We start from the raw sequence: 27488 nt of genomic DNA on the forward strand, positions 1-27488 counted from the left end.
CTTTGGGGGTTTCTCCTTTACAGCAGGCTGGTAATTACACACATACAAGCAGAGAGAATGATGAGATAGTCCTTATTCAATGTTCTTCCCACACCCCCGGTGTCTTCAACATCATGGTCAGTCATTGAAGCATCAAGAACTAGTCCTCGGGCCATTTTGAAACAATCACAGCATTCCTAAAATCCCTCCCATGGGAGAATCTCAAGTCTAGTCGAGATGACTTGGTAAAACAAAACAAAACAAAACAAAAATACACGAAAATCTAATAGAAATTGAGCTTTGATCTGCCAAGTCCAATGAGCTTACAGATGCATGCCATATGTACAAAATAGAAAACCTATAAATCAATTAAAGCCAATAACTTTCTTTTAATAATTGTATTTAATTTCCCTGCTTGTAGGTAACTTTTCCTTTTTATAATTGTGCTATTTTGCCAATCATGCAGTGGCTGTTTCATCTATATGTTTCACTCTCTTTAGTTTTATTTACAAGATACATATGATAAGGTAGCTTCATTCTATTTATAAAATACATTTCAAAACTGTTTGAAATTTTAACCAATTTTCTTAATCCCACCAACTACTTAATATATTACTGTATTAATTATCTTTTCCATTCCTCTATCTTCCTTAACTCACTCTCTTCTATAAATAAAACTATGTTTTGCTCAATAAATTTTAATTAATTTTAACCAACTTTTTAAATTATTATTTAAATTTTATATATAAAGTCAGAGTAAGTACTATTTACTCCTGATTCTATTAGAATATCGTAACTAAAGGGGCAAAAAACCCTTTTAACGTGGATCATATAAAAAAAGAATTAATTATATTTTACATATTTACACTGTAGCAGCCGAAAGAATCATCCTAAACAAGTCCAAGATTCCCCTTTCTTCAAATCATTCTAACTTTCACCTACTAAATGAAATACCACCTCCACTTCTAAATATAAGATAATTTGTAGTACAATTTGTACTATAAACTAGTATTACTATAATCTAGTATATATAATCTAGTAATGAATCAAGAATATATCCAGCATACGTTGACGGAGGCAAGCTGCGTCAGGCCAAAAAGTTGGTCTTCTACGAAAGTCAGCTCCAAATAAAGGGGTTTCGAAATTGTGTTGTCATAGCATTTGATAGAAACTTGACTAGATTTTCTCTCTCAACTTGCTTCTCCTTCTTGAGTTCAAGGTGGCGAACCTGGAATTGGAAACAACCAGCATTAGTCAATACTGCCCACCAATATATAAGATTTATTAAGAAAATTTATTTTAATCTTAAATATAAAACCTCAATTTACTTTGTTTTTTAAATTTAGAATTTTTTCCCAAACTATCCTTATTAAATGCACAGAAATAAATCGATTTTTATCAAAAGGTGCTCCAATGCAAATAATAATTAAAGAGGATAGTTTAAAAAATAAACACAAATTTTTTATAAATAACTAATTTAACTAATTACTTTAATTTTTGTAAATTAATTATCTAACTCCTATATTAAATATTTAAGATAGCACTACATTTTGTTAGGATCAAATTGCATGCTTTTGTACGTGCAATACGCGCCAACAAGCGCTGATTTTCTTGACAAGTGATGAACTTAATGAGTAACTGATTAATTTTAGCTTTGTGAACCTATAATCAAAATTAGTTGTATTAAAAGAAAACGTCGTCGAGCTTTGAATTCAAATCAAATGTGTTCGAACTGGAATGAAAATCAATTTGCTGTGTAAAGTGGTCCTTATTTGATAGCCGGTGCAACTCACAAGCTTTTCAGAAGGAAGAACAAGCGAAAATAGTGGGAGGAATTTTAGCAAATTTTTCCAATCTTGTTGAAGGCAAAGTTCTAAACAGAAACATTTTCATTTTGAAAATTAGAAACACGGATTCCAAATGGAAAATGCACCTTGGAGTGGATCCCTAGGAGCTTAGACAAGATTTCCAGGTTAGAGATTGAGGGAAAACATGCTCTATCATTTCGGACTGACCATAAATAAAAGCATATGGATAATCTGATGGGTTTTTAATTATGCTAAATTAGTTATTGGGGATTTCTGTGACCGAAACAGGCATGATATGAGGATGATGAATAATACAGTCCTAATCCCCAGTATCGAAAGTCTCTATTGATCATCCTCCATATTCTTCTAAGTGCTCGTTTGAAATCACTTATATAAGCACTTATAAATACATTTCACATAAGTCAAGTTCTATAAATCACTATGGAAAAGCTACTTATAAATCATTCTAAACAAGCCCTAACTGGACCTTTTTCATACTTCTCTCCAAATGTTTTGTATTTCAACCTAGAACAATGACCTAATTGAACTCAAAAAATTACCTAATTAATGCAAGCACAGATATTGGAGGATGTAGATGAGCCGAAAAGTATATATGCTATTAAATTGCAAATTCAAGAGGAAACACACTTACGATTTCCCAAAAGCATTATGCGTTACCTTTACAGAATCGGTCTGATCAGTGATGATAGCAAGACATTTGATATCATGTTCATTGGCGTACTCATACTGCTCTGTGAGACTCGGATCAGGGACGGGAACAAATTCAGCCTGTCGACACAGAGATCTATGAGCATGAAGCTAAAGAGAAAAACCCACTTAATTTCGCAAACTAGGTTGCTTATATTTCTTTACCTTAAAGTCTTTCTCCCATAATTCAGCCACTAGCTCCATGCGCTCTATTAGCAGACCACCACCTCCTCTTGAACAAACAAGAATATTGGTGCTGGCTTCATTTCTGAAACAGTTAAGCAAGTCAAGTGTGTGCGTATGTGTGTTTGTAGATGCAAAAGAAATGATAATTTGAATTCTAATGATTTGTAAGAAGTTAAAATTGCAACATCAAGCTCAGCGCTAAAGCACACTCACTTAATGGGCTTAAAATCTATCGGACAGTTCTGAATTATTGTCTCTAGCGCAAGGCTGGCTCCTACGCCACTGGGAGGATTTGCTTTCTGGGTAAATCAGAGAGCACTTAACATAAAATTCGTGGACATAAGAAACCAAAAATTGTCTAAGCAAGTAGAAGGCAGCTTACCAGCGCCGAGCCATAGGTAAGTAAAACATGCAAATATATCAATTATGAACCACAGACACTATAACTTTTGGCACCGATATAAACTTGAGGATTTTTACCAAATTGTTTTTCATTGATTCAACCATGATAGAAGGAGTCAACTATACACAGCAAGACCCACAAGCAATTAGGAGAATAATCGACAGCAATAAAAGGTAAATCACCTAATAAGCCTAACAACAACAGCAACAAGAAGCTTTATCACCTAATAATCCCAAGGGTACAAAAATAATAGGGAAATTGCATTCAAGTCCCAAGTAAGATAAATTATTACTACAAGGTCCCATAAAATCATCAAGTAAATCTGAAGTCCCAAGGGACTTGTAAGAGAATCTAATTATGAATTTACCAAGCTATCTACATTGATTAGTTTAGTTGTCAATACATGTCATGACAATTGTTAATATAGCTTGTTTAGTTGTCAATGATAAGTATATGGTGCAGGTAGACATTAGTTATTGTTACATACCGCGATAATTGTTAATATAACTACTATAGTTGTCAATGACAAGTGTGTTGTGCAAGTGGACATTAGTTGTTAATATATGCCTTGATAGTTGTTAATATAACTAATGTAGTTGTTAATAACAAGTATATGGTGCAAGTGGATATTAGTTGTTAATATATGCTACAATAATTCTTAATATAACTAGTTTATTCGTCAATGACAAGTATGTGGTGCAAGTAGCTAGACGTTAGTTGTTAATATAACTAGTGTAGTTGTCAATGACAAGTGTGTGGTGCAAATAGATATTAGCTGTTAATACATGCCACGATAACTGTTAATATAACTAGTTTAGTTGTCAAGGGACTTTATAGTGATAATTACTCAATAACAGCCTCTCACTGTTAGGTCCCTTGAGACTTCAAATTAATTTGAATATCTCAAGGGACTTTATAGTGATAAAATCTCGTGGTTAGGGCTCTACAGTAATTTTCCCAAAATAATATTTACAGTAGATGTTCTTTACACTCCCCCTCTAGTTGGATTATAGGTACTGATCATGAGCAACTCCCCAACAAGTCCTCCAAGTGTATGTCACGGAGGCCCTTTAGAGCAGCCTGTTCCTTGGTAGGAATATAGGTCTTATAGATAACATCCTCTTCAACTTTCCTGCTGAAGTGTCTATCAACTTCAACATGCTTTGTCCTGTCATGTTCAGCAGGATTCAAAGATATGGTCATAGTAGCATTGTTATCACATTAGACTTTTATTGGTACATCTAAGTCTAACTGCAGTTCCTTTAATAACTGCTGCAACGAAAATCCTTCACATATACTCAGTGCCATGGCTCTAAAAAATTCAGCTTCTGAAATGTTTCTACCCACCACATTTTCTACTTCTGTATGTGACAAGATTTCCTCCTATGAAGAAGATCTCCTAACTTCTTTTGACCAAGCCTACTTAGCATCTATTTGGTTTTCTTTTTCAAATAGCAATCTTTACCCAAGTGATTCTTTCAGCTATCCTAGGATACTGTAGACTGCTTCAAAGTGAGCTTCCTTAGGTTGGAGCATATGTCAACTAAAAGACTAACCACAAAAGCTATATATAGGATAAAGATATTAATTTACCAGCTAATCTCTAATGTTTCTCCTTGTCAACTTCTTCGCCAACATCTTTTGATCTCCTCTAGCTTTTTTATAGGTGCACTACTTGGCTTACACCCTAGCTTTAAGACCCATTCATTACTCTTCTAAGGAAATATATAACTTGTCTTAGGTCTTTGACTTCAAACTCTTTTGCCATTCCCCTTTTAGGTGATCCATCTCTTCTGCATCATCCCCAGTCGACTTACATATACTATTATAATAGTTTTCCTGCCTCCTCTATGTTTATAGAACGTGGTGTGGTTTGAGGTGCTCGCTTATAGCCTTCCGTTTTAAGGACTGGTGTGAATTTTTAAAACCACGCCTAGGGAGATTGCGTCAACTTTTGTAAAGACTGTTTCAGTCCACATGCTCTCTCTGATCTCGTTTGTTGAAACCAGAAGGCATTGTTACATAGACCTCTTCAGTGGGATCCCTATTCAGAAATCCATTCTTCACATCAAATTGCTGAAGTGGCAAATAGTAATTGGCAGCCAAGAAGAGAAGGACTCTAATGGTATTTAGCTTGACAATAGGACCAAAGGTTTATATATAGTCAATGCCATGGGCCTATGAGAAGCCTCTGGCCACTAACTAAGCCTTGTATCTTTTAATTTATTTGCATGAAATTTCACTGCGAACATGCGGTTGCAATCCATGGGCTTCTTTCCCTTGAAAGGTTTATGACATCCCAAGCGCCACTTGTCTCTAAAGCTCTTATTTCCTCCATCATAACTTCCTTCCATTTAAAAACTTCAAGTGCCTTATCAAGGTTAGTAGTGAAAGCACGACATCATAAAGAAGGAAACTGTTCAGAGGGGCAAGGAGGAACTTGGTTTCCCCTGGAGAGCAAAAGCAAAATCAAGATCATTAGCTTCATCATTATTCACTTCATTTACATGGGTACTTTCTCAATTGAATCAGATTCAGGCATTGGTTCTGGCTTCTTTTGTTTTTCTTTTCTTTTAGTTCTTTTGGAGCGCATAGTTCTGACTTTCTTAGTGCTTCATATGTGAAGTTTTCTTTCTGATTCAAGTTCTTTCTTCATTAGTAGGTCCATAGTTCTTTTCCTGTTGGCTTCCTACGTGTCTTCTAAATTTGAATTCCCTTTCAGGTCAAGCAACTGAGAAGGAGACAAAGGCATAAGATTAGGTGTAATGGGAGATGAATGAGACAGAGGAGTAGGATTCAGTGTAATGGGGAGACGCAATGAGAGGTGAGGTGTAGGGAAGGAGGGTATTGCAAGCGCAATTATGGGTTCATTGCATCAAATGTTAGCTTCTCCCAAATTCTTCCCATGAATTAAAGACTTGGTGTAGCATAATGTACTCCCTTCGGTCCATAATATAAGAGGTTAGTTAACTTTTCTCACATACCAAAAGATAGAAATTTAGTCATTAAACTTGTCCTAAAATGATAAAGTTACTTTTAATGTTACACTTTTACTATCTCTCGTCTCTTTCCTATATCTAATATGGGCGAAAGTGCAAGAATCACATTAGTTATCCTAACAGTGACTTATATTTCGGATCACAATTTTCTTCCAATCAACATCTTATATTATGGATCAAAAGGAGTATCGTCACAGAATGCAACATCTCTACTTTCAAAGGGATGATTAGACATAGGATTATAGAACCTGTACCCTCTCTTTGATGGGCAAAACCAAGAAAGATACAATTTACAGCCCCGGGTTCAAGTTTGGATCAGTTACACGAGTGGATAAGGACAGAGGTTGCAAATCCAAACACTTTTAAGTTATTTTCAAGTCAGGATTGGGGGAAGGTTTCACACGAATTTTTTCATTGATGTGTCAAATAAAAGGACTTTACTGGGCATTCTGTTGATTAAGTAGCACTCAAAACTGCAAGTGCTTTTATGGATGACCCTAAAGATAAGCACTCATGTAATGGTTGAAAACTCGGAATATTCAATACCATCGTCCATGTACAGTAATTGGATATTCATATTGAACTGAATCTATATCATTTTCAGGAAATTGACAAACACGTGATGCCTCTCTTGTTTCTTTTAGGAGATAAACACCAGGGTGACCCATTCTCCAGTGTGAAAGCATAAGATCATAATTCTCGAAGACCTAGAATTATATACATTTCTCGAAGTTGGAATACTCACCCTAGAGAAGTAAAAGTCCCGCACACTATACTCAAATCAATGTGATATAACCCTGCCAAATAGTTACTGGATAAAGCAAAAAAGAGAATAACAGCATATATAAATGAGGGAAACCCTTCAGCTTTGATATTGATACTCAAGAAACCGAGTCAGATTTACAAGTGGCTTCTTTGACTCTGGTCAAAACCCTCTACAACTCCAAGGATACTCTAAACAGAAACAAGCACCGAAATAGGGTCTAAAAACTGAATAGAAGGATCAACATAACACACTGAACCTTCTCTGACTTTCAAGAGGCCACAGACTCTTCCTTACCACAGTCAATCTCAAAATAAGTCCTAAAACTCTCTCTGTAAACCACAAGACAGTATAACTCAAAAGTAACTTTCACACTTCCCAAACATAGCCCCAGGACCCAGGACTAGGCTAAGAGCAGACTAGCTCATCATTTCTAGTTCTTTATAATATGGAGCCTTCGAACAATTCTTTGGACCAGTAGATTCATTCCCCTCTATTCCTTGTGCCTTCCTCGATTTCCTCCCATGTGTTTTATTAACACCAGCAATCTTATCACAATGTGTTTAAGCATGAAATTACAAAATCTTTGGATCAATTTTCCAGCAAATGCGACCCATTTTTCATGTGTTAAACTTTACGATGTAGCAGTATAGGACGATTACAGTTTCTAGAAGCATCTTTGACTAGCAGATAAATACAAAGGGAAAATAAATTAGTATAACAACCACAAGTAGATATAAGATGCGCACAAAAAACCTACATAATGACGGCTCCACATCTGATGAAGCACATAGTCATAGCAACCACCAACAGCTAGCAAGGTACCTTCTGGGAGTGATCCAGGATTATTCCCCTTTGTTATGTATACCTTCAAAGAAAAGTCCATCCTCATGTAATGATTAACATATATGCCTCAGGCATGCTAGATATGCCATTTCTATTAGTCATCATGCAAGTCAAGTTTTGGAACACTGTAATTGAATGAGTTATTCTTTATCAATCAAGTATAGGAGTTTGGCAAAAACAAAATCAAGTCTAGGAGGGTTTAAGGGAAATTCACAATTAGATCCCACATAAGTAATTACCAATAAGTCCTCTATATTTTGGTTTATAAGAGGTTCTTTAGTAATTTGGAGATTGCAGGAAAAGAAATAACTTCCCTTTGACCAACCTTCCTTTTCTTTGTTTCTTTTTTTTTTCTTTTGATAAATTTTCTTTTTAACCTTTTAAATACATGTTTTTAAAAAAAATTACTATTTTTGATTAATCTAAGGGTCATGCAAGGCTTTTCATTGTTATTAGAGGAATTTTTCATACAGAAAATTATAAAATAAAAATGGTAATCACATAGTTTCTTGAATAACATTTTTCACTGTTCCGTTTATAATTCCTTGTACCAGTTTTAGAAGTCAATTGCTCTAAATTTGCAAGTAATTTTCTTTTTTTTTTTCCAACAATAATCCTACAAGGACCGTTTGAAGAACCTGTGATCAAAAAGTATTGGTTGAGTTGTAAATTTCTTAGTAGTTTGGCTCAAACTTCCGCGTAGTTTGCCACATGCGTCGTTGATGGTAGTGGAAATTTTCTCTTGTAATGAATTGTACACAACTTTGCATCTTGGGGACACTTTACCATATGTCACAAAATTTTGAATAGGATGGCAGGTGGCACATCTCCTTACTCCTTTCCTAAGTGTGATAGGTAAACCATCATCATTCTCATCCCTTTCAGTATTTGCAGCAGGAGAACCAAATAGGCATTGCTGCAAGTGAGCATCTCCACTGGTTTGTAAATCATTTCTATGACCGGCTCTTCTTTCTCTGTCCTTCTCTGCTCTGTTCCTTCTGCCACAGGCAAGCAGTTGCTATTGCTGTATGGCACTTCTGGCACGTCGTGGTATGGCCATTGGACTTGTTTTAAGATGTACAAGTTCTGGTTCAGGTGTTTTCGGGTTTGTCTGGCTTGGTTTAGGACTTTAGATGATGTTGGGTCTGTTTCATGGGTTTCAGGTGCTGGCAGCATTGAAACATGTTCAACATAATGTGCCAGCCTCACACTGCTCTGGTACCATGTAGAAAACAGAAGCAAAAGTCTGTTTTGTTTTGTTTGATTCAGGAGGCGTTTGGGTTAGCTTTTAGAGAATAGCTTTTGGAAAATAGTGACAAAAAATTATTTTGAGAATAGATTTTGTTAAAAAAGTTATTCAAATAAAATGAAAATATTTGGATGGTTGTTATCAAAATCACTTTTTCATATGCAAATTATTAAAAAAAACATAAGTTAATATGACAATTATATAAGGAAAGTTTTTAATTTATATTTTTGTTTAAAGTAATAAATTACTAAATAATATATTTTTATTTTGCCAACATAAGAAATGATATATGAAAAAATATAATTAATTAATAATTAATATGCGTGATTTATAAAATATAAGATTAAATATACTTTTAGAAAAATGACAATTCCATCTCAAAGATTTTAGACATCATGTGTCCTAATATTTTTAGAAAAATTGAACAAACATATTTAAGGCCAATTTATTATTTATATAATTAATAATTAATATGTGTGTACATATATATTTATAAGATACAAGATTTTAAATATATTTTTATACTCCCAAACCATGGCTTTATACCCCCCAATTCTTAGGTAGTGTTTGGTACATATAATGGATGAGAAACCCTAGATAGAATCTGAAGGATCAGATTCTTAATATCTTGCTAGATCATAATCCCAAAATCTAATCTCCAAAATACAAAGAATCCAACAGAAAAGTATATCTGTTATATCTAACCTAGATACTATATTTATGAAGTTAACAGCACAGAAAAATAAATTAAGAAAAACGAAATGTATGTAAGAGTAGAAACTAGAATAATTTTTCTAGAATTTTCTATTAATCTTTCCTGAAATACGTTGGCCCCAAATTGAGGCTATACCCATATTTATTGAACTATAAGTATATATCTCGTTGAAATGATACAATCATTGAGCTTGTTGGAATTTTTCCTAGAATCCTACGTTCAAACATTACTTCCAAAATTATATAACACACCAGAAAGTGTAGTCACCAGTAGAAGTGTTTGTCAGAGAAAATGTATCAACAAGAACAGTAAGACCAATTTACGGTACCTGGAAAAAGAAATCTCTGTAATAACTTTCGGTTGGGGACATTAAAGCATCTATAAAAACATTGCTGTCAATCCTCCAAACTCTCAAAAGACGGCAGAGCTCAGACAATTCTTCAAGAGCCTTGCATGTGCGTTTATCTACATTGGTTTATATTTACCGATAAGCACGAGCTTATTTCTGTAACAGATAATCGTCCATGATTGTCTGATTATAAGAATGATACCAGGAGGAAGGGCTCCTCTTAGTCTAGGAAGGGCCTGATCAGCGGCTCCACAGAATCTTAAACCGACTGTTTGTAACCTATTTACAATAGCTTCTGCTAAATTCAGTTCCTGGGAAAGCAATTTAATTAGAAGAAAAGAAAATTTGAGAAAGATTTGCCACTTGCGAATATTGTGAAAGTTGAAAGCTAGAAACTAGTACGGAACTCTTGCACCCAAGCATGCAAGACTTCTCTACGAAGTTTCTCACCTGCAAAAGCTGCCTCCGTATTACAGCCCATTTTGATTTTCTTACTGACGATTGTGGGCGCAGAGAACCCATCATCGCAAGGAGCTTCAGAAAATTTAATTATATGTAATGTTATGTCCTTACAGACTTAATAATGCAATACTAAAAAAGGCACAAGAAACTAACCTCTGCCACTTTAAGTCTGTGCTCAGCCTTAACACCGATCCATGACCAAATTGCATCCAATAGGTCACCATGATTTAGATGAACGTCACATGCGTCTGCAGGAAAAATACAAGTGACTATATCCCTGGTCACCTGTAACATAACCAGTAAAGATGTCAATTTTTGCATTTTTTGGGTGAGTACTAGGAGGACCATCCTGGATCCTGGAATCTAGGGAGCAATGGATGATCCAACCCAATGCTCCACCAAAAACTCAAAAGATTTGCTATTCACTGAAATTATATTCCAATGTATTAATGAACACAAGAGAAAAAAAGTATAATCGATACACAAAAATTGAAAAGAGCTCACCAGAAAATATAAAATACTAAATATGGACTAGAATAAAATTCTTCCCAAACATTCCCCTACCCCCTACCATGCTTATATTAGTGGGACATGAAAGAAGTGGATACACACCCACTCTCCTCCAGCACAAAGAAACTCTAACACTACATGAAGCAATAACGCACACAATGAAAAGATTCAAATGACACTCATAACATTAAGAGGGTCTTGATATACACTGTCTTGTATCACAAATAAGAGATCTCAACACCCAAAACACCTTTATTTTAACAAAAAGATAGGGGTTTATTAACAACAACAAGTCTTATCTCATTAGGAGGGATTAGTTATGCTCTATTAACAATTAAATCTTAAGATAAATTATCGACCTAAAGGTCTTGCTCAATAACTTCATTGAGTGCTTCCTTTGGTCTTCCTCGTCCTTTTTTCATGGGGCTCCATATTGCTTGATCTATCCTTCTCACCAACACCTCCAATGGCCTTCTTTGTATATGTTTGAACCACCTTAAACAATTTTCTACCTTTTTTCTTTGATAGGCACCACGCCAACTCTTCCTCAAGCATGGATATCACAAATATTTTCTTGCATGATCATACATCCACATCAATATCCTCGTCTCAGCTACCCCAACTTTATACCCATCTTGCCTCTTTAAAACCCAACATTCGCTATCATACAGCATTGCTTGTTTTATAACAATAAGATAAAACTTCTTTTTTACCTTATTAGGTACTCCTCCGGTCCTTAATATAAGACCCATTTAACTAATTTGATTAAATTAAGGAAGTTAGGTAAGTTAATTAATTATAGGAAAAGTGTCACATTTTTCCTAAAACACCATAATCATCTTTCTTAATACCCCTTCTCCCTCTTCTACTTGATTATGGTTGAGGGAGTATCCATAAGGGTATTTTAGAGAAAATTGATAAATATGAGAAATGGATCTTATATTTAAGACCAAAACCAACACAAGAATTGGGTCCTATATTAAGGACCGGAGGAGTACTTTTTTATCACAAATGGCTCCTGCAGCCTTCCCTTTTATCAATATGGAAAAAATTGTTTAAAAGACTCTGTCCCCAGTATAACTGTCCTCCATATGCTAGAATTAGATTGTGCGGGATCTAAGAATAAAGTACCAGCAAGGGGAAAGAATTTTATTATAAAATGCAGGAACAGGTTTGAAAAATGGTACCTTTATGACCTCTGCCTCTGTCAATGCTGATGTACCACCAATTATGTCAAAATCACCCTATAGCAACGGATTTTGTACCAAAAGGACTTGAAATTAGAATAAATATTTGTAGAAAACTTCACATCATTAACCATCAGATAAAGTCAAAACAGGTTATTCCAAGAATACAAGAGAGTCACATTAGTTATATCTGGTCTTCAATCATCTCATTGGGGGGGGGGGGGGGAAGTAACATTGGTTACCATCAACAGTTCAAAACTGTTCATTAAAAAACACAGTAATTTGGGCCAAAAAATCAGAGAGAAACTCATAAGATAAAAAAATATGAACATGCATACCTGAAGGTACCGGTTTGGTGATGAACGTCCAACTGCTCGTCGGTAGACACATGTTATCTCATATCGTTTGAAAGAAGATTTCTACATTTATGTTAGATTCGTTGTTCAGATTTCAGCCTTCATGCTTACAAAAAAATAGGATGCTGAAATCGAGCTATGATAATATTGAAACAACATGTAAACAGTTAGGGACATCTTGGTGAAGGAGAAGTTAGGCTTGAATCACAAAAATCTTAATTTAAAATTTTGAGGAGATCAAGCTCCAAGATTTTCAAATAAGAACAGAAAAACAAAAAAAAAATCACATTAATTTTATGGGATTCAAGAGTCTGTCTTCTATATGCATCGCAAGTCACTCAGAAATAATGATGCATGAGAACTGTTTGTTTTATGTATTGTGGGTTTTGTGTGTTTTGTGCCTTAGGTTACTGCTATGTTGTTTGGTTCTGTTATTGTTTTGTTATTATGTGTTTATCCGGGAAAGGGATGTGTCAACTTGGGATGATATTTTCATACATGTCAGATGGTGGAGGCACCATTGTGTAATGGACCTAGTCTCTACATAGGAGCCTGCCTTTGCGGCTTATTAAGTTTGCTTGATTTTGTATTCAGACTCGAACATATCAGTGAAATAGAGAATCGGGCTCTGTCCTTCACATTAGATCAATTTTGCTTTTCACTAACATGTCACCTCTCTCTGTCCGTCTCCATACATTTACTGACCAAAAATAAAAGCCAGGTTCATGTTATGATCAATTAGGGCAATGCAACTTGGATAACGATACCACGTGATCTCTCGGTCTCACTCTTCTAATACTACAATAAGCATGAGTTTTATTATCTCAACATTCTACATTATGTAATCTAAATATACTAAAGAAAAAATAACTAGAAAATATGATATGGGGCTAGCTCAAATGGCAAGGGCGGGTGAGGTGTGCATAGAGATTAAGGCTTTAAATCCTCTTGATGTTTAATGAAAAAATGAAGAAGAAGAAGATGATGATGACAAAACATTTTCCTTGTTTCTAGTGCAGCGTGCCTATAAAACATTTTTCTGGTCCTTTTTTGCAATTTGGGTTTAGCTAGGTTGGTGAAGATGTGAATGTGATTGGTTACTAAAACGTTAAATTATAAACGAGCTCAAATTGTTACAGAGGTGTTGGTGCAGTGGGAAAATCTTCCTGAAGAGGAAGCAAGTTGGGTATTGCTACATCAATTGCAACAACAGTTTCCCGCTGTTCAAATTCAAGACCCTTGAGGGCAAGGGTAGTTAAGAGGAGGGATATTGTTATATAATCATAACTATTGGATTAGGGGGGCGGTGTACTAATTCTAGGAGCCACAGGGACTTATTAATAGAGGCTTACTAAGTCCATAAGGCCTCAAGGGTAGTTAGGTAATTAGCCTTAAAATTAGTTAGTTAATACACTATGCGGCTATCATCTATATATACGAGTCAGGATAGCTTAATTGTGACTTTTGTTGTTGATGATTGATGAATGATATTCAGCGAAGTTTCCTTTCTTTCTCTCATGTCTCTGATTCTATCTCCCTTCTCTCTTCTCCTACTCCCTTTCTTCTACTCTGTAAGACTTCTACAACACTGTATCATATACCAATTACAACCTCAATCATAATACATGCAACTGAAAGTCCCTTTTTTTCTTTTGGGTAAAACAACGTGAAGACAGTAAACAAATAATATGGTTGAAAAAAATAAAAGCAAGAGAAAATATCAAGCAGAGATCACTTGTACCTGATTAGATACAATCCAGTTTACAAAAGGCAAACGTAGCTCGTAACAAAGATCAAGCATGTCTCCTCCATTGGTCAAAAGTTTAACTGCATTTCTGGTTTTTTTTTTTTTTCCAGATTAACAAAAAGAACCATCAGGCAGCTCTCGCACAAAAGTAGTCAAGTCCAAAAGAAATTTTCAAACATGGGAGCAAATAATTTTATCCAGAGATTGACCTATTATACTCTGGAAAATCATCAAATAATCGCATTGTTAATATTTCCAGCCGCTTTGCACAATGCTGCCTAAATGCTTCCCTTGTGACATCTACAACATAATCACGAACCTCAGTTTCTAAATCTGTGTATTGAACGGACGAATTATTATCTCCAACTGACCCAAATCTACCAGCCCCTTGGAGGTTTTCTTTTGCTTTTAACATCTCTTTATCAAAGATAGCATTTACAATTTTATCATATATCCTTGTATCCTCAGACGTCTGCATAGTTTGTAGGATATCTGAACATAAAGAGAGAACAATTACTATAGTTAATGTAAGGGAAAAAAATTAACTTCAAAGAGGGATTTCAAAGTCTTTGATGTCAGTACTAATAAAAATACAGAAGAACACCAATCTACAACAAATTTTCTCCACTATTAACTCTTACTGCACGCTTCAAGATCATCTTATTGATCCTATTTGTATACTCCTAGGTATTCGTGCCTTTGGCACTTGGCCTCTCGTCATAATCCTAATAACTGTATTATCCATCAAAAGGAAAGACTACTCATCAAGAAGCAAAATACGTTCTTTGATTTCTGTCAAAGCTGCTCAAGTTGCACCAGAGCAAGTGAACTTACTATATGCGCAAGACATTCTTTACGAAATATAGTCAATCATAATAATTATAAACGAGCTCAGATATAGCACATTCAGGAAGGCTGCTAGGCACTTGTAACTAAGATACACATGAGAAGAATATATTTTTAGTGATGCAAATTTTAACAGGGTAAAATAAAGAACTGTGAATAAATCTGATTATAGACACATAGGAGCATAAGGTCTAGCTAAAACTAGCATAACTACCACAAGAAAATTTCAGACATCCTTTAATTTCAAATTAATTTATATGTTCTGAGTTCATGCTTTGTACAATGTCAAAGGAATTTTATTTTATGAATCAATCACCAATGGTGTACGATGTTCATTTCTTTTCTTTTGAGGAACAATTCAAGCCTAAATAGGTCCAATAAGAGATTAAACGGCGGCATTCACTACCAATATCTTAAACACTTGCCATCTAATAACTCAGACTCCATCCGTGGAGGAAACACATGCTGTAAAAGTTCTGTGGCAGAAGGACGATCTCTTGGACTTGGAGACATTAGCTGCCGGAGCAAGGCTTCCTGTTCTGGAAACTCAGCAACCCATGGAGAAGGTAGTTCTCCTTTCTGCTTCAGATCAGATAATACAATATGTCTCTCCATTGCTGTTGCAAACGGATGCCAAAGTTCAAAGAAAACTACCCCTAAGCTGTACATATCAGCCTGTTACTCAAGCAAACCAAAGAATTACATAATGAGGATTCAAGTAAATAAATCATGACTGCAGAGGAGGAGAACAAGCATGAACCAAACACAACTACTACAACAAGAAGCCTTATCTCACTAAGTGAGGTCACTTGTATGAATTACATGACACCAATCTTCTAGAACAGTTATTAACCAATTACTTATGGAGAGTACCAAGGCACAAACCTTTTCATCAATCTTAGGCCACCCTTGCTCAATTTCAGGAGCTGTATAGAAATACGTCCCAATTTGTCCAGTGCCATCAAAGGAAACTCCATTTGTGTCACCTGGATATCCCAGATCTTGATCCAACTGCTCCAACTTCAAAAACTTGGCTGACAATGAAAAATATTGAAGAATTTAACTTCATCCACAGAAAGCTGCTAATCCACGGAAAACAGCCAGCATTTTAATGTGATTATGACAGATAGTGTTAATTATAGCTATGTGAAATTAGTTTCCCAATACTTGTTTCAATTTTTGTGATTGAACTAGCTTTAATATATTGTTCTACATGATGACGTAACCTAACAGGCCACAAGAAAGAGCAAACAGAGAATAGTATGTGCTGCCATCACATATGAGAAAATAAATGGGAAAAAAATTTAATAATAAATTAGAATGCGGAACAACTAATTTTTCCAAGAAGTCTAAATGTCCATAAATGAAATACCCCAATAAAACTCATTTCCCAAACAAGAAAGCCTTCAACATGTCTACAATGCTCTGTCCTCTGAGTATCTTCTCAAGGGGAAAAAAATCCTCTGTTTGTTCCCATTGGACTACTAGGCGTCTCGAATCATTTTATTCACCATCAAAAGCATTTTTATAAACAGAATACATTAATCAGCTAACTTTAGACATGCACACCCGAATATAAAATTATTATTTGCTAAAGCAAGCTAGAAGTAACTTCAGATGTCATACTAAAGAGAATATTAAATCATATCAGTTGCTGGAACACGGACCTTACCAAGACCAAAATCACCAATTTTGATATCATTCCGTGCATCAAAAAATATGTTACTTGGAGTCAAATCCCGATGAATTATTCCCTGTCCATGTATGTGCGCCAAGCCTTCTACTATTTGACGAAACAAATGCCATGCCAGTTCTTTGTCAAAATGAGTGTAAGACTCAAATACCTGGCGGAGGGTTCTTTGAGCACCAACGATGCCCACCCCCAAAGAAAAAGAAGCATAATAAAAAACCATGGTAAATAGAACATGATAGAATCAGAACGTGATTAAGGGAGCATTACAAACTCTTTATGTGAAATTAATTAAAACTTTTGTTTCCTTTATGTCTCTGGGTACAGGAATGTAAATGCTTGCAGAGTTTACTGCAAAATCAAGAATAAGACAGGGCATTCCTCAATATTCTGCTTCAGTTTCTATTCTAGTTATTGTATTAGGATAAGATCAGTTTTAGTGTATGGTTTTTATTAAGAAAGGATACACATTAAGTCACGCTTTTAATATGCTCTCAGTTCATCTTATTATGTACATGCACACAAATGCTATTCAATAAACTAAGTTCAAACGACCACTGACATTGTATTTCTTCATAAGCAAGGGGTCAAAAGGGTGTTAGTCAACACAAGTTGAGCTGATGACAATCAGGATATGGACGCCTAAGACACATTACTTCACCATTTTCCTTTACAGTATTAGTACGCAGGCAATAGGATTCCAGGCATAATTAATTACTCCAAACCTCCATAAGAAAAGCCAATTTTCCACTCTTTAAATGCTTCAAGCTTCACATCCAAATCATACAAATAGAAACAAATGAAGGGGCAGGACTTCTCCATTGATATATGTGGAAGTAATAAGACGTTTTTAATTCTTCTACTTTTTGCTGATGTAAATATAGTAACATCTGAGGGCACTATCATACTTTCATCTTAGCTCTAAGGACATATTTGGAAAACTGTCTTTGGCTCATGTCTATAAATAGAGGCCCATTCATTCAAAAGCAAAATGTTTTGAACAGAAGTCATTGAATGTCTTACCTGGGACAGTACTCCATTTGAATGTAAAGGAAAGTTGATTCAAGCTGATTCTCATGTCCGAGAGTCTCTTGGGACCTTGTAGCTTTAAAGCTGAAGGTGGAGCTCAGTGGAGTTCTTGAACCCCAACCAGCATCAGCATAAGAATCAGCAACACCAGTTTCAAACCATGCCTGGAAGTTATACAAATATTATGACAGAAAAAGGAAGTTATATTTGCATCTACATGTTGGCTCTACCAAAAAACTACATGCCCCTCTCAAGATATCAGCAAAAGCGGCATCTAAGACATACAAGCTAACTATCCAAAATACCAGGGTAGAATACACAGGGGAGTTAAAAACGAAAAGGAACCAAAAAAAAAAAAAAAAGGCAAAGCATAGACAGACAGTAGACACTTCAAAGACCAATGCCTACGAATGAATGCATATTACTCAACGGAGCTCCCATAGTTGGCAAACCGAAGGATAAAATCAGAAATTAGATACCTGGTAATACCGAACAACATGCTGATGTTGCAGACGGGAAAGAGTTGCTACTTCCCTGATTATCTCCCCACAAGTGAACAACAGAGAAAGAAACGATGATGGAGAAAAACATGCGGGAAATAGAAAGTTAAGGAAAAGGAATATGACTGACAATAGTCAAACAGAGATATCAATTGTTTCTTTTGCACAATCTCATAAAGGTAAAAAAGAAGTGATATGCAAAGGGGGAAAAATCAAGGGAAACGCACAACATCATGACAAAAGACAATAAACAATAAAAAGGCACCTGGCTAAATAACTGTAATCTCTGAATATGCATCTCAGTAGTTACCAAGTACACTTCCTAAGAATGGATTGACTGTTTTCTCTCACAACTGACTATTTTCTGTTCAGATTGAACAAGTTGCTAATCATAAGCTTCATTATTTCTGTTCCATTATTTCTGTCACTCTTGTTAACAGTTCACAAGATAGGTTACGAATATAACACATTAATTAATATCAGCTTTAAATAAGACTTCAGCCAGTTTATGGCATTGCATTTCCTCTAGTTTCTTCTTGTTCCTTATGCTTCCCCTTTTATCACATTTTTGTAATCACATAAACTCGGTCACAAAATTTAAAAGTCAAAGTCTGCATGAGATAAACTTGAAAAGGCAGAGATAAATGTTACACTTGCTAAGTATAAATTGAAACTTGTCTCAGGCGCGTCTGTCCAATATCAAATATGACTATTACGACTATTGTTGTTGAACTACTGAACAATAAGAAAATTTTTATTCCCCCCCCCCCAATACTTTAGAACACAAATTCACCTTAAAATCCTGTCATTTACTGGCATGCTTTTGTCATTAAGGCGAATTTTCTTTACTGCATACTGCCTTCCGTCAAGTTTGTTTCTGCACAACACAACATGACCAAAACCACCATGACCTGTTTCATAATGCCAAGTAAACATTTTAGCTAAGATTAAACAATAAACAATTATCAAACCTAGTTAATTGCATTACAATATTCTATGAAATACTACCTGACATTGTGCCCCAATATAATATGAAATATTAATGCTAACAATAACTGAATCTACCTATTTACAGAGAGAGATAATAACCAGCCTAACCACAAGTTATTAATTGTTTTTAATTTAATTTGACACTGATTGTACTTTATTTTTCACTATTTCTTGTTATATTTAAGGACACAGAAATTTGATTAACTCAACAGATTGTCTCACAGGTTCTGATAGACTGTTTCATTGTGCAACAAACCTAGCTGCTTCTATGTAATTATTGCATGATCAATTTTTCAAATTTCTCAGCCAATCCCAAAACCTATGCTACATGACATGAGCATCAGCAAATAACCGCTAACACACACTCTCATGTTTCACGATAGTCGCACCCTATCTCCTACTTTTTCAATCAACATCTTCAACCTTGGCCCCCTTCTTCCTTCAGCAGTGTATGATCAAGTACTATTCAACACCTGATTCTCTATATATATACACAATATCTCATATATACTGGAAATAAAGGCATAAGAAAGCATTGCACTAGCATCCAGTAGAAATGTAGCTCAATCAGTTTGCATAAAAATTATATCAACTTTTAACCAAAAGAGAATAAAAGCTATCAGTAGAATATGAACAACTAAAATAGAAATATATCAAGTTTTTTACCAAGAGGCCGTAGCTCCTCAAAGTCATTCAAATATCGAGAACTTATGGGAACCGTAGTTGGGCCTCCAAGATCAGAAGGTTTCCAAAACTGTGATATTTTAGATGATACCTAGATAAAAACAACAAATTACTACTGAGAACTGAGGACAATTATTTTTGCAATATAGAGAAGTGTGATTACCCACCAGGTGTTTCTGGAAAACATGATCAAAAGTTTTGTTAAAACAAGAAGGTGGCTCAGATGCCATATCCTTTGCCCAATCAGAAATGATCTAAGAATAGAACTCAGAAGGATTAGGGTCATTCTATAATAGGAGTCCTCCAGAACTAAATCAACTTCAATTAATACCCCTAAATTGTACAGCTCTGAAGCTATTTGCGGCAAAGAGTTAGCCAAAGGACTTTTTGAGGAACAAACAAGGCGAAGCAAGTGGACCTAGTCCATAATAAAGCAGTACATGGTCAGTGTTTGATAAAATACAAATGAGCCAAAAACAAAAAAAAAATTCAATGTTACCATCATCAGATCCCTTTCATCTGTTTGAAGTTCTCGATGATGAGCCATGAATGCAGAAGACTGAGGCTCTGAAAACGCAGTTGCATAAATACCTTCTTCATTATCCTCTGATGTATACTCATCAAGGATAAAATCTTGCTGAAGCAGTAAATAAATACGTTGTAAGAGAAATTAAAACACTTTTGTACCACTTTTTAACATAAAAGAACTACCGCAAATGAATGCATGTCACAATGATACCAACTGAATAACAGAATTTATACAATTCAATGGGACATGAATACTCTGTTGTCCATCCACCCCCAAACAATTCACAATATAAATCTCCATCTTGAAATGTCTTACCAAGTAAGGCTCTTCTCATCATGATTGACCAGCAAGCTCCTAATAGATCATGAAATGTGATTGCATATTGCACACAGAATATATATCATAAAATTTTGAAATAGTATGATAGTTAAAACCAACATTGCCCGTTCATCAAAATCCTATTGCACAATGGTTTCACATATCAAACTTAAAGACAGTCTATGAAAGAGCATTACAAGATTCTAAATTACCTCCGTTCATATTCCTCATTTTAAATTAGCACTAAACAGTCTATTGTACTCTGTAGCGTTTCTTAAGTCTTTTATCACTACTGCAAATTCTTAAATTAAAATTCATAATTTTCAATTGTCATTTCAGAATCAATGACCTTGACCTTAAGCCAATTTCTGACAAGGGAGAACAAGTAAACAAAATCCTCAAATTTATTGAGAAATTCCCATCTTTTTACCATTAATGCCACAAATGAACCTTGTAAGAAAATTACCTTCATGATTAATGCATTTTTAAAATTAACACCCTGACTGTCTGAGAGTCTGAGACACTCTTTTAGGTTTATGGCAATAAGAGAAAACACTTTCTTTGCATGAAGTATATCATGCATAAACAATGAGAGGTTGAATCTCAATGATGTTATTCAGATGAGTATGTCAGATACATATATAATCAATGAAATGCAAGGATAGCTATAATATCCCATATTCTAGCCTAGAAATTAAGAGATATAATCAAATCTACCAGATACATATAATCTGGTACATTAAGAAATAAATACAGAATAAACTAACACTTCTAATAATCCCAAGACTCTAACAATGCACAAATTAATGATGCTGCAGAAACAGAAGTATTGAGTTCTCATTATATTTTAATGATGCTGCGCAGAAACAGAAGAAGTAAACAGTGCTCATTATATTTACCTCTTTCTCATTTTCATTGCCATTCCCTATGAGATCCACTGCATGACATCTACTTGAATTAGATGAAGGCATGCTCTTGTTGCTTTCTTCACTGTTTTCCCCCGAGGTATCTAATTTGGCAGTTGGAGAAACTAACAGGCCTTCCTTTGTTTCTTGTATTTTAGGTGGTTTTGAAGTTATATCAGATTTATTTTCCTCAGTCCCATAAACATGCTCATGGGCATCTAACTTTGAGGCTGGGACTGGAGAAATTTTACCACAAGTTTCATCCATTCCAAAACCCCAATTCCATGATTCTCCATAGCCATTGAAGAGGTCTATGAAACCATAAACAAAAGAACTTCCATTTGAAGTTGCTATATCCTTGAGAAACAATTCTTCATTGCTTTCCATAGTTGAGCGCAAATTCTTCTATGAAAGGCAATGCAAACTTATCACCATCAAGTTGAGAAGCAAAATAACTTGTTCTTACAAAATCTATTAAAAGCAGTATCAACCAATTTCTTCACAGTAAGAAATTAGTGGTGCACTGAAAAGAAAAAAAATAGAAGAAGGCAAAGCTCACAGAGTCATTTAATTTGCCAGCAGGCTCAATACTGGACATAAACTCTTGAGCAGCCTCTACCAAATTAAAGATCATTACTCTTCCCTCCCTGGCATTTAAATTAGCCTGAAAAGACAAGAATAAAATGAAAAAAGAATACAAAGAAAAGTACTACTTTATACAGAATGAAATCACTGAAGAAAGATACGGGTAATCCAGAGCATGCAAATCTATGGCAAGGCAGAGGAATAGAATGGACACAAAGGATTTTATGGGAATAAAAATTTATGAATCTAAACTAAAAGACAGAACATTGTAATTCCAGCAGAACCAAATCCGGAAAGTTCCACTTCAAAACCCAATAAAACTCCTTGTATGATACATGGCAAGAGCCTAAGAATTAGAAAACCAAAATAACCAAATACTTTTAGAGAATATGTATTCATTTGCTAATCAGTATCCTTGTGATTAAAAAAGGAGTGACTGAAGAGGTTAATATTCACTAGGAATTGATTTGTATTAATTAGGAAGCTACATATAGAGACTCCTACCAACGTATAAATACCCATCATTCATGTGAATAGAACAAGCAGAATATTAATTAGGATGCCAAGGTACCAGAGATTTTTCTTTCTGATTTGTGAAGTGAAAGCACATTGGGGAGGGAGGTGGTTCAAGAATCGTATATAATGCAATTTGTGTGTGACACTAATATGCAGGAAAGAGACGGAGGAAGAACATCGAGAAGAAAAAGAGAGATGAATATATAGAAATAGAGAGAGAGACAGAGAGAGAATTCAACTCACATATCTTAAACAAAGCCTAATTACAAACTACCCAAGACAAACTATTTATAGCCATGGTCATTAACAACCTACACCCTCTTAAAACCACCCTAACTATCTCATTCATTTACAATTGCATGTCAATGCCCCCTCTATGAAAGACCATTGTCCCAAAGGATCAAATACATTTGAAACTGCACTAGACCACACCCTAGGAGCATCTCAACCAGTCATCACCTGTAGCAAATCAAAACAAAAATTAATGTACGGAATAGTTGAGAATATGCAGGCCAATTTAGGACAACAACCTATTAGTAATGACACCAACTGATAAACACGAGACTTGTAAATTCCCATTTGCACCAATGAAACAGAATTTGAGAACCAAAAGGATTAGTGCTAATATAATCTCAGCCTTGATGTGAATACGATCACAATTCACACAAAAAGATTACATCACTAGTTAACAGCATGTAACAGTTTAGTTTATTGAAGAAACAGACGCCCATCAACTTAGACCTGATCATGGAGGAGAGACATAAGTTTATCAGCGTCACTTTCTGATAAACCATTCTCAGGAGTAATTTGCAACTTTGGACACTTGAAAGGATAGCCAGGTAAGCACCTAGAGCGAGAAAGAGAGAGAATTAGCAACAACATTGTAGCGGATAAACACAATGCCAATCAACCAAAGCCTTACTAACCTAACAACAAGAACAGCAGAAACATCTACATCCTCATAGCCCATGCCCTTTGAATACGGTCTGCTTGATTTCAAGCAGAGAACAATTATGAGATGTGAACAGAAAATTATCACGCCTGATACAGAAGCAGAGAAAAGCAGCAAAGAAACAAACCTGAGCGTAATAACTATCTGAGGAGGTGATCCAGGAAGAACATTGCAGTCTTCTTGGAAAATTGCACATCTAAAACCCAAAAATATCATATGAATAAGATCATGAAGTTAACGACATTTGCTGCAGCCCAAATTCACAAATGACCCAACTTTCTCAGATAAAAAACAGTCAGCTGCCTCAAGGAAGTAGTACGAGCAAAAAAAAATTTACTTAAAAAAAAAAAATCATTATCTGGGTTTTCCACTTAAAATGTAGTAGACATATGTCTCATACCATATAGCAGGCTATCTTCTGTCAAACTCTTGTTCGTTTGCAACGTCATTAAGGTTCTGTGTGTTTTCCCTATCTTATCCCAACCTTTCTCTTTTCAAAAAATGTTTTCCTTAAGGAAAGAAAACAGAATCTTTAGAATATGTTAACATACCTCCACTGCTGGTAGAGGAAAACCATGATTACAAACAGTGCAGATACTACTTTGCAACCAATAAGTCATAAGTTTTTTTTTGGGGGGGGGGGGGAAGGAAAAGTAATGGAACCCAAGGAGTTTTGTGATAAAAATTACGGGACTGTGATTAATAATCAAAAGGAAGCTCCTCTAGTTGTAATAAGAAGAGCAATTACAGCGAAACTGAGACTACAAAACAGTCACAGAACCTCTGGCTTTCGAGCGGCCAGGACGCTCCTCTCATGCGCTCATGATACAAAAATAATCCCTTAACCCCCTCCCCTCACGACAACGTCTCTAATAACACCAGAAAAAGACAACACAGTCCCCAAAATAACCCTAAAGCAAAAGCAGCAAAAGCTAACAGCAAGCCTAGAGCCGCCTACTCGCCTACGTCTTTCTCCAAATTAGTAGGAACCCCCAAGTCAACCGTTTGACCCACAAAAGGTGTATTTCTATTTTCGTGTATTCCTCGAAGTCTCCTTTTGTATGTCTGTTTATACGGCTGAACACTATGGGTGGTCATATCAAAAAGACAAAGATTAAAGAAGAATCCTAAATGCCAAAAACAAAGTAGAAAGCAGGGAAATGAAATAAGATAAGGGAAAACACACAAAACCCTAGTGACGTTGCAAACCAACAAGAGTCTGACAGAAGATAGCCCGCTATATTGTATGAGACATATGTCTACTACATTTGAAGCAGAAAACCCAGATAATGGCAAAGCCAGTTACGTGACAAGAAATCCTATACATACTCCTCCAATTGCACTATTGATCTAGGTTTGATTCCTCCAAGTGCCTCATCGAATTATCCTAAGCTGCTGTCCAATATTGTCATAATGCATTAAAACGAAATCCTGAAGGACTCGGCTATCTTTCTATCAAAACAGAATCTTATGATACAGATCTACTATTCCTCTATTTCTGAATCAGACATGATTCATGAATTACTAGTATAAGTCAAATGAGCACCCACTTAAATTATTACAACGCCAATCAAACAAACTTTACAGTATTATCTGGTATATTTGCCGGTTCCTTGATGTTACAAGGTTTAACTAGTTTCCTTTCACAAGGCTGGTGAACCTGAGTAGCAAGAGCAAGACGTAACAGACTGATAGCACTCTATTTTTAATCCAAACAGGTTATTCATCCCGATCAAATCCATATTAATCAGAGTATTTCGAAAAAGAAAAATATATTTTATTAATTCTCCGACTCAATTCTATCCAGGTTTCCTAGCCCATGTTAGGCTTCAATTAACGAGTTCACAGGTTAATCGAGGGCGCAATGAATATAAGTAGCAATAACTTAAGCAAACAATACACTTACAGAGCTGTTATTTCTTCCGATAGTTCATTATCATCCCCACTAAATTGAGAAACGTGATCTTTCAGGGGTGTTCTTCCCTTAATTCTCCTTCCACTACCTCCTCCACGCTTCTTCTTCCTGGAACTGTGCCCCATTCTTTTCTTTCACCCAGCAAGAGGAAAACTCTTTTGCTCCTTCTTCTACTCTCACTAACTTGATTCACCTTCTCACTCAACCCACCACATTAACTATGTTTAGTCACCGGCTCAAACGATCGATGCAAATTCCCAGAGAAGTGATATAAATGAGCAATGAGAATTGAGAAATTGGAAATGGTCATATTGTCAGAGCACGGAGCAGCGAAAAGTAGGATAATTTACGCGGAGACCACAGTGCTTGTTTCGCATCACTATGTCACGTGCTCACCTCCCATCCTGTGCTTAAAATCAGGATTAAAAAGTGCTCATGAGAAGAGATAGAAACAGGTCAGGCTTGGCTTCAGCCAGACTAGGCTTGTGGTAAATATTGGGTCTGGTTGGTTGGGCTTCTGAGGGGCTTATAAGCAGCTTAAAGTCAGCATAAGCCCGATTGGAATTCAGATGCTGTTTGGATGGGCTTGGAAAAAAAAGTGGCTTATGAATTTTAAGCTCCTCAACGCACGTTCTGGCCCAAGCCAATTTTTATGGCTTATTGAATCATAAGCTCTTACTTTTTACCGTTGGATCCTATCAGCCGGTCCTCAATTTTTTTCCTCAAGTCTTCGGTCTTTCTTCGTCTCCTGGAGCCTTCGTTCTTTCTTTTCTTCTTTCCCATCTGCTCTCCCTTCTACCCGACCGGCGACCCTCATCCTGCCTCCTCCGTCGCCTTGTCGTCCGACCACCGAGAGTTGCCGTGAGCTGCGCCGCGTCTCCGCCGTGAGGTCCTCGTGTTGGGTGTGGCTTCGAGTGACCAAAAGCCTGGTCCTTCACGCGAGCTGCCTCCCCTCATCGTCCATCCCCAGAACCACCGAGAGTTGCCGTGAGCTGCGTCGCGTCTCCGCCGTGAGGTCCTCGTGTTGGGTGTGGCTTCGAGTGACCGAAAGGCTGGTCCTTCACGCGAGCTGCCTCCCTCATCCTCCGTCCCCAGAACCACCGACACTTGCCGTGAACTCCGTCGCCGCCGTCAGCTGGTCCATCTCAGGTGTGCGTCGAAGATCTGAGCCTGATCTACCTCTGCCAAACTTCGATTGATCTGCTCTGAGCCAGGTTGACCGATTCGTGTTGTATTGCTTTTCGGTGAATGTAGGATACGGTATTAATCAAAGCATGTGAGGGTGTGTGTTTGTTGATCTGGTGTGAGCTAATAGATTGACTGATCGAACCACCGTGCTGTGTTATTTTTTCTTCTTGGCCTGGTTTTGTGGTGTGTTTCGGTGATGAATAATTTTTTGTGATGAATGCTTGACATTTGTTGATTTTTAGATCTGAGTTTTGGGCTAAATCTGGCACAGATGTAATTGCTACCTGCAAATGAGTGTTGTAGGCGACAGGAAGAATGAGCCAAAATACATTCCATATCAATTAATGTTGTCAAATGATCCGGTTCTTATTAGTTTATGATAAGTTTTCTTCTAATTTACACATCAATAAAACATTTTTAACCAATTTAAGTAATTTGACCTAAGTATTCTTTTTTTTTTTTTGCCTTCAATTGTTACCTATCATATTCTTATCAATTAGATTATTAAGGGTGAAGGATATTTTAGGGAAAAATTATGATTACTCTTATACGTTTATAAGGAGAATATAAGGAT

The 27488-nt window shown here is 35.9% G+C and overlaps 1 protein-coding gene across 7 annotated transcripts; it reads right to left on the bottom strand.

Moving 5' to 3' along the window:
* Nucleotides 1–767: 767 nt before the first annotated feature.
* LOC114716361 (eIF-2-alpha kinase GCN2) lies at nucleotides 768–26056 on the bottom strand. 7 transcript variants are annotated; one of them, XM_028901346.1, is made up of 30 exons: nucleotides 25718–26053; nucleotides 23939–24007; nucleotides 23786–23845; nucleotides 23601–23706; nucleotides 22318–22422; nucleotides 21753–22163; nucleotides 20506–20643; nucleotides 20338–20424; nucleotides 20174–20260; nucleotides 19989–20097; nucleotides 19126–19243; nucleotides 18312–18366; nucleotides 17827–17996; nucleotides 16786–16970; nucleotides 15999–16147; nucleotides 15539–15788; nucleotides 14649–14759; nucleotides 14477–14567; nucleotides 14262–14355; nucleotides 12503–12583; nucleotides 12165–12221; nucleotides 10621–10752; nucleotides 10456–10539; nucleotides 10208–10316; nucleotides 9985–10121; nucleotides 7607–7714; nucleotides 2895–2980; nucleotides 2661–2763; nucleotides 2466–2576; nucleotides 768–1207 (listed from the first exon to the last, which is right to left on the bottom strand). In XM_028901346.1, exons 1-30 carry the CDS (start codon nucleotides 25849–25851, stop codon nucleotides 1097–1099), a joined length of 3648 nt encoding a protein of 1215 aa, XP_028757179.1. In that variant the 5' UTR covers nucleotides 25852–26053; the 3' UTR covers nucleotides 768–1096. The 7 variants fall into 7 exon arrangements, with proteins under 7 accessions (XP_028757179.1, XP_028757178.1, XP_028757181.1 ...); XM_028901345.1 differs by having other exon boundaries at nucleotides 14477–14759; nucleotides 21753–22160; XM_028901348.1 differs by lacking the exon at nucleotides 14649–14759.
* Nucleotides 26057–27488: the final 1432 nt, after the last annotated feature.

The sequence above is a fragment of the Neltuma alba genome, unplaced genomic scaffold, assembly GCF_004799145.2.
Source record: "Neltuma alba isolate B1F8T4 unplaced genomic scaffold, ASM479914v2 tig00011652_pilon, whole genome shotgun sequence".
Lineage (NCBI taxonomy): Eukaryota > Viridiplantae > Streptophyta > Magnoliopsida > Fabales > Fabaceae > Neltuma > Neltuma alba.

Coding starts and splice junctions, on each gene's coding strand:
- LOC114716361 (XM_028901344.1), bottom strand. CDS start 25,851: ATGGGGCACAGTTCCAGGAAGAAGAAGCGTGGAGGAGGTAGTGGAAGG. Junction 20,425..20,505: donor ATGAAAGGGATCTGATGATG/GTAACATTGAAT, acceptor ATTATGGACTAG/GTCCACTTGCTTCGCCTTGT. Junction 14,760..15,538: donor GGAGTCTGAGTTATTAGATG/GCAAGTGTTTAA, acceptor CTTTATGTTCAG/ATATCCTACAAACTATGCAG.